General features: G+C 48.0%; 2 protein-coding genes across 2 annotated transcripts; one reads left to right on the top strand and one right to left on the bottom strand.

Moving 5' to 3' along the window:
- Window positions 1-290: 290 nt before the first annotated feature.
- Window positions 291-1409, top strand: C1QTNF4 (C1q and TNF related 4). Its single transcript, XM_077820506.1, has one exon. The coding sequence runs from the start codon at window positions 291-293 to the stop codon at window positions 1407-1409; it is 1119 nt and encodes a 372-aa protein (XP_077676632.1).
- A 3220-nt stretch (window positions 1410-4629) lies between these two features.
- Window positions 4630-11102, bottom strand: FAM180B (family with sequence similarity 180 member B). The gene is made up of 3 exons (XM_077820228.1): window positions 11015-11102; window positions 8697-8776; window positions 4630-5811 (listed from the first exon to the last, which is right to left on the bottom strand). The coding sequence occupies exons 1-3, from the start codon at window positions 11100-11102 to the stop codon at window positions 5368-5370; spliced, it is 612 nt and encodes a 203-aa protein (XP_077676354.1). The 3' UTR covers window positions 4630-5367.
- Window positions 11103-12105: the final 1003 nt, after the last annotated feature.

The following is a 12105-nucleotide window of genomic DNA, read 5'->3' as shown; positions in this document are numbered from 1 at the left end:
TACCACTGAAGGCTGCCAGGCTCTCAAAGCAAAGGGATTTTTAGGCCCCTGAGTTCAGGACTAGAAGCTCCACCTCTGACTGCAGACAGCCCTGGGATCTGAACTGAGTCATGGTCCCAGGGCTTAGTTAGAGCGTCTGTTTTCACTCACACTGATCAGAGATAGGACTCAGGACTCATCAAAGCCTGACAGGCCCTGGAGTCTATGTAACAAGGTACAATTCTGGGTTTCACTTGGTGTATAAGTTGAAAATACTTGCGCTAAAATGTGTTCCCTTTTTCTTTTCAGATATGATGATGGCCCTGAAAAATAAGCTCCTGTTTAGCTTCCTGTGCTATGTGGCCTGTACCCTTGTGTATGGCTACCCCACCGATCCTGGGACTGAGTTCCGCTCCGCTTTCTCTGTGGCTAGAACCAGCAGCATGGAAGGGAGCGCTGAGATGGTCATCACCTTTGACAAGGTCTATGTGAACATTGGCAGTGACTTTGATCCCAAGGCTGGGTTGTTTAGGTGTCGGATCCCTGGGGCCTATTACTTCTCCTTCACGGTTGGGAAATACCCCAAGAAAAACTTGTCTGTTATGCTGATGAGAAACAAGAATGAAGTGCAAGTGATTGTGTATGATGAGCATCACCGTAAGGAGCGGAAACTGGCTAGCCAGAGTGCCATGCTTCAGCTGGACTATGGAGATACAGTCTGGCTGCGTTTACATGGGGACCCCAAGTATGCGCTCTACAGCAATGCAGGCCCATACACAACTTTCAATGGGTATCTTATCTATCCAGATACCTCTGCCTACTTCCAAAATGGTGTGGTCTCTCAGGAGCTGGGGGGAGCTGCAGGGCTGCCCCATCCAGCTATTCATCAGCTTTCAGGAGAACAGAATGAAGCTTCAGAGGGACACATGTTGTCCGATCAGCCAGCCAGAGAACTAGATCCTCGCTCTGCATTTTCTGTTGCTCGCTCACAAAGCCTTCTGGGAACAGATGAGAAGCAAACCCAGCATGAGCCAATCACATTTGACATAGAGTTTGTGAACATTGGAAGGGATTTCAATTCCTCAAGGGGCATCTTCTTATGCCGCGTGCCAGGTGCATATTACTTCTCCTTCACCATTGGTAAAATGCCTTTTAAGACCATGTCAGTGAAACTTATGAAAAACCACAATGAGGTTCAGGCCATGATCTATGATGACAACCACTCCAAGAGGCGGGAGATGCAGAGCCAGAGCATTATGTTACCTCTGCACTACGGAGACACTGTCTGGCTCTACAGCCACCAGCATGATGGCTACGGTGCCTACAGCAATCATGGCAAGTACATCACCTTCACGGGGTTCCTTATCTATCCAGAGGCTCAGCCAAAGCCACCCCCAAGTCCCAGTTCCCCCACGAGGTCAAAAATCTAAATGCAGGTGTGAAAGGAGCATAAGAGAAGCCAAGATGCAGTGGACTTGGGTGCAGGTCCTGGTTGGATGTCACCCTCTACAATGTTAAAGAGCATGCTAATGTATATCCAGTGCTTTCCTTATGCTGCATACTCATGTCCTGGCTGCAGGGCCATTGCTGTTTCTGTCTTTTATCTGTAGAATGATCTTTGCAGGGGGTAGTGTGTGTCCAGTGTTACTGTTCAATTTAAGCATAAAGCATAAGGTAGTTTGGGGGCACGGGCAGTGAAATGAGGTGTTGTGATTCAGGGAGCCACTGCAGAAATGCTGGGAGACCTACTGAAGACAACCCCACCAAGAAGGCACAGCACCTGGTGACAATCCTTGCACATACAAGGGAGGCTGGGGGAGGGAAAATGTAATTAAAATTAATTTAATAAAAGTAAAATAATAAAATGTGCAGGGTTTGCAGAGACACACATTGTTTCACAAGATGCTGGACTTATGTGTATATAACTGCCTGTGACACTGATTCTGGACAGGAGAGAGGCTCTGATAATGTGTGAACTATTATATGTGTTTGTGTTGTGAAGACTGTTAAACAGAGTTAGATTGTATGTCACTGTGCCAGAGTGTCTGTATTTTGTGAGAGGAGGAATCCAGTATTGCCAACTCTTATGATTTTGTTGTGAATCTCGTGATACAGTATCTCATGATACAGTACTGGGGGGAGGGATAGTTCAGTGGTTTGAGCATTGGCCTGCTAAACCCAGGGTGGAGAGTTCAATCCTTGAGGGGGCCATTTGGGATCTGGGGCAAAAATTGGGGATTGGTCCTGCTTTGAGCAGGGGGTTGAACTAGATGACCTCCTGAGGTCCCTTCCAACCCTGGTATTCTATGGTGTTTTGCTTAAAGCTTCAGCTGCTGGAATTCACAGATTCTGTCTGTCTGTGATCTCGGCTTTCATAACAAAAACACTCCACTACGTTTCAAGCTCTTGTGGTTATGGAGAAAAGTTTGAAAACATGAGCCAAGCATATCCTAAAGGCTCCTAAACAAGAAGGCAAATAAAAATAACCCAAAATGTGTATGATTTTTAAAAATCTCCTGATTTTGGAGGTGCCTGGCTCATGATTTTTGAACATTAGGGGATGGCAAAGGTCAGTATGTGCATGGTGATACTGCCTGTATTGAACTCTACCATTGCCAAGAAATGGGCACTCTTAACATTATAGTGTGGCTAGACTTCATAACACAACATGTTGTTTCCTTGTTGCTCTACCTAACCCTGCCTTAGGGGGAAGCCACCACTGTACTTCTAAGAGGTGATTTCAGTGTCCATCCTCTCATAGTCCTTGCCTTTGCTCCACACTGTGTCTCAGTGAGCCCCACTCCTGTAATAGAGAGACCAGTGTGGATGGCACTAAGATTGCAGGGGGCTCAGGGCAGTGGTAGCACAGTAGTGTGAGAGGTGGTGGGAACCCAAGAGTTCAGCGGAGCAATGGCTATTAGGGAGCGCCTCAGAGCTATGGGATTAATGTCTTGTGTGACAAACATTGGCTTGGCTCCCAAATTCAATAAGGTTTCATAGGTCTCAGCCTAAACTTTGGCTGAAACTTGGCATCAACTTGACTTCATTGGCAGTCTTTGTTCAAGAGAAGACAAAACCTCTGCCCTAACCACCCATGAAAACTCTAATCCCAGACAGTACCTCCTTATCTGAGGTCCTCATATCAAATCCCATAGTCTCAACCAAGAAAGTTGCATCTAACCTGGAAGCCTTACTCAAGCCTTAGCAATACTGTGGTCTCAAATCTTTCACCGTCTTGTGAAACCCAAACCCAGCCTTATGTTCAAGTTCTCTATCCCAACTACATTCATTTGTAAGACCCCCACCGAGATCTTACCCTTAAAAGACTAAGTGACTTCCATAAATGGGTGAAAGGTTAGGGTTAGGGATATACAAAGAAGTGTACGATTAAAGCATGAGGCAGCAGTTATATTTTATACCCAGTTTCCGGGAGTTGGAATGCAAATTAGACCCTGGTCCCAATTTCTACATGCTTTGCAAGATTTATGCTTTGCAAACTCCCTGTTCTCCTGTAAAACTGTAACTCTGACCTTTAAAATCATTCTCTGTGCCCCAAAACCTACATCTTGCTTCTGGGCCTCTCATTATTGGGTTACTGCTTTTCATCTCCATCTGTCAGATAATGAGAGCGAAAAATATAAACTAGGTCAAAAGTTAATTGTTGCTGTTGGGAATGTCATTCTCTACATGCATTTCTGAAAGTGGCTCCTCTGTGGAAGTTGTGAGTCTAGTGTAGGGGTGGGCAAACTTTTTGGCCCGAGGGCCACATTAGGGTTGCAAAACTGTATGGAGGGCTGGGTAGGGAAGGCTGTGCCTCCCAAAACAGCCTGGCCCCCGCCCCCCCATCTGCTCCCTCCCACTTCCCGCCCCACAACTACCCCCCTCAAAACCCCCGAGCCATCCAACCCCCCTGCTCCTTGTCCCCTGACCGCCCCCTCCTGAGACCCCCTGACCCTAACTGTCCCCCCAGGACCCCACCCCCATCCAACTTCCTGTCCCCTGACCGCCGGCCCCCGCCCCCTCCCCCGCCCAGAACCTCCACCCCATCCAACTGCCCCCTGCTCCTTGTCCCCTGACTGCCCCCTGGGACTTCCTGCCCCTTATCCCACCCCCGGACCCCGATCCCAGCCCCCTTACCATGCCGCTCAGAGCAGAATGTCTGGCAGCCGCGCCGCCTGGCCGGAGCCAGACACGCTGCTGTGCTGCCCTGCAGGAGTGCGCAGCCCTGCCACCCAGAGTGCTGGCTGTCGGGGACGGGGGACAGCGGGGGAGGAGCCGGCGGCTAGCCTCCCCAGTGCAAAGCTCGGGGGCCGGGCAGGACAGTCCCACGGTCCGGATGTGGCCCACAGGCCATAGTTTGCCCACCTCTGGTCTAGTGAAACTGTGTGGGAAGTATGACCCTAACCAGCAAAGCGCAGGCTGTAGAAGCTCAGGGTTAGTGCATCTACAGTGTAAATGGGAGCCCCAGCACAAACCAAGAAACCAATAAAACTCACCTGGACTAACTGAATTTATGTTGCTAATACCATGCTGCAAGGAGTATGACAAAGAAGCATAATTGAGCTCTACATTGATTGAATTCCTGATTATAAAGATAATGATTGCACATATACAGTATTGTTCCAATTACTTTATTTGTAAAGTGCCACAGATGTAGAAGAAGACTCTCTAGAAGAGGTAAAATCTGATGAACAAATAACTGGATCCCTACCCTCAAAAGTTTAGTAGATGAGATACAAGCAAATGCCCACTCTGTATTAATACAAAATGGGGAACGATATCTATACCAGAAGGGTTCATGGAATCAGTACATTTTCAGGAGTTTTTGGAAGGAAATGGGTGCACATTACTTGGGAAACTGTTCCAGGCACCTGGCATGGGATGACATAAAATGAGTCAGAACTTAATATGAATCACCACAGAGTGTAGCCACCTATGAAGTGGAACACAGCAGCTGTATGAACAGCACAACTATGCTATACAGTGAGTTATTGTAGTAAAGGAAAAATACTATATCCAACTGCAACCACAGGGAATTTAGGGAGGCAAAATGGAATTACCTGAAATGGAATTCAGCCATTACAGGCTAATACCTGGATTTCTGCAAAAAGTGCTGTGACATCTCTAATGGCCATCAGTGATCAAGGCAGAAGTGCATCTCAGAAGTGTGTCTTCTATGGAGATCCTAAAAAGACATCCCAGGCTTTGTTTCACATTTAAAGATGGGGCAATAGCTGGTTGGATAAATGCCTAGAATGTTGCCAGTACAATACAGAAAGCAAAAGAGGAAGAATGGTGGCACTTCCGCACATTAACCAGCATAATCTGGGATGACTGGCAGCACTCATAATAATAAGAATGCAATTGAATCTCCTCATGTTAACCTCCTTACTCAGTGCCTCTCTTCATCATGGCCAGGCTGGAATGATAAGACTTTTTCAGTGAGGTTAAATAAAAAGGCTTCTCCTTCCAGGGCCAGGAAGCCAGGAGAGTGGAATTTGCAGGGCAGAATCCCTTGCAGAGATCATGGAGGATTTCATCAACTAGCTGAGAAAAAAAACTGATCCAGAGATTTTTGTCCAGGCCCTGAATTGAGCGAATCTGATAAGCACAGTAAACGCTGGTGAAGAGAAGCTGATCAAACTCTACTAGACTCAGAGGGGCATCTGCCTGTGAAAGATGTTTCAGCTGCTCCTTGATCCCTTCTGATGTCTTGGGAACCTGGTGCTGGAAAATCTGGAGAAATCGCTTTGCTGGGCGCAGAGAGGCCAGTTCCTCATCCTGCAGCCTGATTGTCTTGTTAGCCTCAATCTCCAGTCCTTCCCAGAGCAACTGAAAGAGAAGGGCACTATGAGAGCAGGAAGTCTAGGGCCAACCACTGTCCCGCAATTGAGGGTCCCCTGCAGGGATTATGAAGAGATCTGCCACCCCTAGCAAATCCAGGATTGTATAAAGGAGGTCGGGGAGAGGGATGTGTGGGGTATGCAGTACAATAGGCAAAGATGATTGCTAAAGGTAAAACCATGGACATTTGAACAAACAAATTATATTTTGTTTTCAGGCTCCTGCATGTCTGTCTCCCACCCTATCCTTGACCTCCCCAACCAGTTCCTCTCATCTGCCCTGTTCTTCCTTTCTGATCCCATAGTTCCCCTGCCTCCTATGGTGCTCTTCTCTTGCCTCCCCTCCCCACATTCCCCTATACCCAACAACATCTCTGTCCAGCCTGTACATGTCTGACTCCTTCTTGGTCTCTCTTCCAGGCTTCTACATTAACCTCTTTATCCCCCTCCCTCACTCCTCACTTCATTTGCTCCTCATAGCAGTCTGCCTGATCATATTAGCCAAGGATAGCCTGGCTTCCAAACCATTCAAAATAATGGGAGAGGGTGGCTAATTTTATTATGAGGGGAGAAGGGAAATCACAGAGAAGTTATTGCTAGGATCCTGAGCAGCTTAAAACCAGCCCCCAGAATCAGGAGTCAGGGTAGTATCACAAGGGCTGGCCATGCTTTAGCCCCATCTGACATCTTTGGGCAGCAACTCTTCTTACCTCCCTCTGAGGGCCAGCTCTCCTCCCTCCTTCCCTAACTTGCTCCCTGAAGTTCCCTGTTTCTGTCTCTTGCAGAGCACTTCTCTGTGTTCGACAGGGGCAAAGACCATTTTTTTCATATGGGGGAGCCAGAGAGAAAAAAACACTGTGACAGTTGAATGTTGCTTTCATGAGTTTTGTAGCGACTAAATTTGTCCACTGTTAATAAGCTTCTGTTCCAAATTCAGCGTTGCCTTTGTTAATGTAATCCCTACATTTGGGGGTGGGAGATGGCTGCCTCTCCTCAAACCTCCAGTTGTCTACATCCCTGTTCCATGTGTCCTCCTCCTCCCCCACTTTGTATCTGGCCTTTCCCCTTAGCTTCGGGGAAGCCAGGCAGCATCTGCTGCTTTCTCCTACGTCGGGCGCAGCAGGCACCCAGCTGTTAGCCCCTGGATGCTCTTTCTGTTGTAGCTGTGTCCTCTCTCCCCGGGCAGAGTTCACATCTCCCTGCCTGTCCCCCGTGCTCGGGAGCAGAACAGCAGGGCAGGGCGCATCACGCGGGCCTGGGCCCCTGGCCCCACCGGCTCTCCGGCAGAGAGGAACAGGCAGCACAGGGCCAAGCACCCTGATCCAAGCTGCGTCCTCGCTGCGGGCGCGGGGTAGGGTGACCAGACGTCCCGGTAAAATCGGGACTGTCCCGAGTTTTAGGTCTTCGTCCCGCGTCCCGACCGATTCACAGTCGGGGCACCATTTGTCCCGATATCGCGGCTTTGGCCGCTCCGGCGTGTTTTGTTTTGCTTCGCCAACTCCGGCCGCTTTTTTTTTTTTTTTTTTTTTTTTTGCGCTTCCCCCCATGTGTCCCGTTATTTTCTCTGTTGAATCTGGTCCCCCTGGGGGAGAGGGGGGGATCCTCGCGATCTGAGCTGCCCAGTGCCCCGAGTCCCGGTGGGAGTCTGCACTTCGCTACAGCGGTGCCCGGCGCAGGCCAGCCCCGAGGTTGGTGACCGCCCTTTGGGACAATCGTCGCTGGAAATACAGTTCAGCTCGCGGCAGCTCTGAGCGCCCTCGCGCTCCCTGCGCGCTGCCCAGGCCCAGGCTCTACCCGGCGCCCGCCCGCCCGCGGCGCATTTATTCATCCAGCCACCATCAGCAGGATCAGCCCAAAGGCGCCACCTTGTGGGACGTGTTGTGACGACGAGAAGCTTTGCTTTTGTGTACACCTTATGAGATGGGCAAGGAAGGGGAGGTAACGGCTTTTATTGGACCAACTTCTGCTGGGGAGAGGGGCCTGAAGAAAACTCTGTGTGAATTAAAAGATATTAGCTCCCCCTTCCCCCCTTGTCTCTATAATATCCTGGGACCAACTCTGGTTCCCCCAACACTGGGTATCCCCTATTGTCCCATCAAGAAGTTCAAGGACTGGGCTGACCAGGAAGCCAGAACTCTCAGGTAAGTCTACCCCTTAATCCTGGCACCAAGCTGGCTACCTTCTGTCCTTGCTCAGTGGGCTTCTTCCTATCTGCTTTCTCTCAGTTCATTTGAATAAGCACTGCTACTGCAGAATGACCTGTCCCATTCACTTATCACTCCCCTACTCACCCCCCTAAACATGTCATAATTAAACCTTCCTTCCTCAGAGCATAAGCCAACCAGTAACTACAGGGGTTAAGGAAAGTTATTCCATAATTATCCATTGTGGGGTTTCCTCTGAAGCATTTGGTGCTGGCTACCAACAGAGACAGGGTGCTGGACTAGTTAGACCTCACTCGTCTCTTTCAATATGGCAGTGACTTTGCCGAGATGTACACTAAGGCATCTTCCAGAGCAGTGGCTCTCAAACTTTTGTACTGGTGACCCCTTTCACATAGCAAGCCTCTGAGTGCGACCCTCCCTTATAAATTAAACACACTTTTTTATATAACACCATTATAAATGCTGAAGGCAAAGCAGGATTTGGGGTGGAGGTTGACAGCTCGCAACCTCCCATGTAATGACCCTGCAACCCCCTGAGGGGTCCTGACCCCCAGTTTGAGAACCCCTGTTCTAGAGTCTCCTGAAATAGAAAAGCAATGAGAACTAGCGGAACATTTGGGTGTTTAAAGCTGAACTGGGCAGAATCTCCCGACAGGAGCTCACATACTCTCATCCTTTCCCACAAGCCCCACAGCATAACCCAAATAACCTCTAGCATGACGTTGGCATCCTCCAGATTGTTATGAAACACATTCACATCAGCATGGTCCTCGGTGTGAAGCTGCCCATCTGGAAAACATTAAAGAGCCACAGAGCTTCAGAGAGCAACAGCTTAGCGCACCCTTCCTATTGAGTCTCAGTAACCATGTCTGTCTGTCTATCTTTGATATTTCTGAGGTGCCTATGCCTGTGGTATTTAAAGGTATAAATATACAGCAGCTGTATATTTATACAGGTGTAATTCTCAGCATGTGTAGACATACAGTTGATAGCTCTCCTGGAGCTAGTGCTTAAAAATAGCAGCATGGCTGCAGCAGCTCAGGCTAGCCATCCCTGATACTGCCAGAGCCACACAGCTACTTTTAGACTCTAGCTTGAACAAAGCTAACATGTTTATGTCTCCCCCCCGGGAATTACACCTCCCAGCTGCTGTGTAGATGTACCTTAAGTGCCAAATAGTCTAACCGTTGGATTTGGGGGAGCAGAATTGGGGTTTTATCAGGGAGATAAAGCAAGTTCAAGAAAGGAAAGGGAAGGTTTCAGGACATTGACCCCTTACTCCTAGCCAGTATCATTCTGGACCTGCGATGTTAGCAAGCAAAAGTATCTGCTTTGGTAAGCCTGTGGGAAAACCCTCCATGCTGGGATTTGTATCTGTCCCATTTGGTCTGAGAAAGATTCTGAATCGATCTCCTTCCATGACTGTTTTGTAGCATCAGCCTCCAGGAATTCATATTGTGCAGTGAAATGATTAACCATTAGGAGACCAGCAAATTTCTGGATGGATGTCACCTGGGGATTTAAGCTGAGGGAGGTTAATGCTGCATCAGGGAGGGAGAGTTTCTGACCACTGGAAGGTAGCACTAAACTAGGATTCTGAGGCACAGCCCTCCCTCGTCTCTTGGCCTGCGTGCTAATGTATACTAACTCCCCTTCTACCAGTTCCAGACTCCTTCAGGCCAGGGAGGAGGAAGCAGGATCACATTGGGTGGGCCAGGATTAGGAGACAACCAGCATGGAACACAGAATTTCTGTGTGCAGAAAAGCAGTGCTGGCAGCAGGAGATAGGGAATGGGAGGCTGGCTGTCTTTTTGGGCAGGGAGGGAATCTTCTGGTTTTCATGTGAGGAGAAAGGAGGCAGAGCTGATGTTGGGTAAACTAGTCATAAGTACTCAGCATATCTTTCTGTGGGATCTGAAGTGTTAAAATTAGCAGGTGCACATAACAAACAGAAATGTGATTTAATCTTTTAGTTGTATGGTGCTGCTATCAAAACCAGCTTCCAACTTTCCATTCTAGAGGAAAGCTCCCCCTGGGGATGGTAGGAGCTTTTCAGAGATGGATACTGCTTTCCCTTCTGCCTGAGGAAAGGTTCATTTCTCTACACAGCTGCAGGCTGCCTGATCAAAGCCAGATGTGCTTTCAGAATGTTAGCTGGGATTTGAGCTGCTGTTTCCGTCTCCTCGGTGCACATTCCAGCAAGGCTTGTAGCTCAGGTAAAGATACTGCACCCTCTAAGAGCTGCTTTTCTAGACTTCTAGTGGTTACTTGATTCCCATTTCACCTTCTGCCTATTCTGATCACAGCTAAATGCACAGATCTCTATAGTTGGGGACATCCAGCCAACTGCAGGGTTTCAATCAACCAACAGAATAACCCCCTAATCACTCTTACTAATATTTTAAAAATACATTCCAGTGTCAGTGTAGAAGGTAGAGTAAAACATACATAAATAAAACATAACAAGAAATGTATGAAAATAATTGGCCCAATGTTCTTCAGAAATAGAAGCTCTTCTCACAAGGCTTCCCTCACAGTCTTTCCTAATCAACAGCCTTGTAAAGGCACCTGGAAAAACTTTCTTCAGCAGGGGCTGAAGGAATCTGTCCTTCTGCCTCCAAGAGTTATGGCAGGTCTGCCTCACACTAACTGGCAGTGGGTCTCTCACCCAGGGACAGCTGGGTATTTCATAGGAAACAATTCAGCAGGTGACCCTCTGATTTTGAAAGATGTAGTGTCAACAAAGACTGTAAGGGCATAAAAGGCATTTGGGGGGACAAATAAGTAGTATAAATAAATAGTAGAGCACTCTCAAACTTCTCTGGAGACAAACTCTGCCATCCCTCTTCCCTCAGTCAGAATAGAGTCCAACATGGAGCACAATTCATTTGCTCTCTCACAGAAAGTTGTCAGGACAGCCAGCCCACCGGCCTATTTGGGGAATTAGGTAAAATCCAGCATCAGTGGAACTGCCCAAACACATTTGTTTTGCAGAGCAGCCTCCTCCCTTGCAGGTGCACCTCCTACCTGTCTGCCTCCAGGATCCAGCAAACACATAGAGGACCAGTGCTGTCCACAGCCAGGCTCTGAGCTGCGGCTGGAGCAGGAGTGCCATGCCAGATAAGGGTCCCCACCTGTTCTGTAGATAAATGTCTTGGGTGAAGGGAGAGCTGTTTACTGTGGCTTCTCTCCTCCCTTTGTCTGATCACAGCAGCCTCTGCTGGAATGGATCCTCCCTTCTCCCTCTCTCTGACTCCAGTCCTGGGAAGGGCCTGCTGTTGAATTCTCTGTTCCCAAAGGGTATTTTCCATTGCAATCTGGAAACTTTAAGACTTTGTTGTTTAGTTTTTGGCAAAATTCTTAAAGCCTCTTTTCCAAATTCTGATTTTTCCCACCTAAGTATTTTAATGGGAAGTTTCTAATTCCAAGGGATTTTCCATTTAAACACATGACAAACTGGAGTTTAATCTAATTTCACTGTAGAGTGTGGATACCCTCCCCCCAGATGTTTCTCCTAAGCTCCTTGGCTTTCTTTTAAATTTTCCACTTACTGAGTTTGGAATTTCAAAAACAATCTTGAAATGTCACAGCAGGATGGGGCTGGCAGCCTGTATAGGCTCCGCAGCAGGACAACAGCATCCAAGATATACAGGCCGACAAAGGAAAGGTCATTCTTTCAACTGTAGAAACTCCCTGGAGGGAAAGTTTAGTACAATGATCTGTCAGACAACAAAGACAAAAGCCAATCAGCCTTCAGGTTTCAGAGTAACAGCCATGTTAGTCTGTATTTGCAAAAAGAAAAGGAGTATTTGTGGCACCTTAGAGACTAACCAATTTATTTGAGCATGAGCTTTCGTGAGCTACAGCTCACTTCATCGGATGCATGGAAACTGCAGCAGACATTATATACACACAGAGATCATGAAACAATACCTCCTCCCACCCCACTGTCCTGCTGGTAATAGCTTATCTAAAGTGATCATCAAGTTGGGCCATTTCCAGCACAAATCCAGGTTTTCTCACCCTCCGCCCCCCCCCCCCCCCACAAACTCACTCTCCTGCTGGTAATAGCCCATCCAAAGTGACAACTCTCTTCACAATGTGTATGATAATCAAGG

This window comes from Eretmochelys imbricata, chromosome 6, assembly GCF_965152235.1.
Source record: "Eretmochelys imbricata isolate rEreImb1 chromosome 6, rEreImb1.hap1, whole genome shotgun sequence".
NCBI classification, from domain to species: Eukaryota; Metazoa; Chordata; order Testudines; family Cheloniidae; genus Eretmochelys; species Eretmochelys imbricata.
This window is presented reverse-complemented; position numbering and strand designations above follow the sequence as displayed.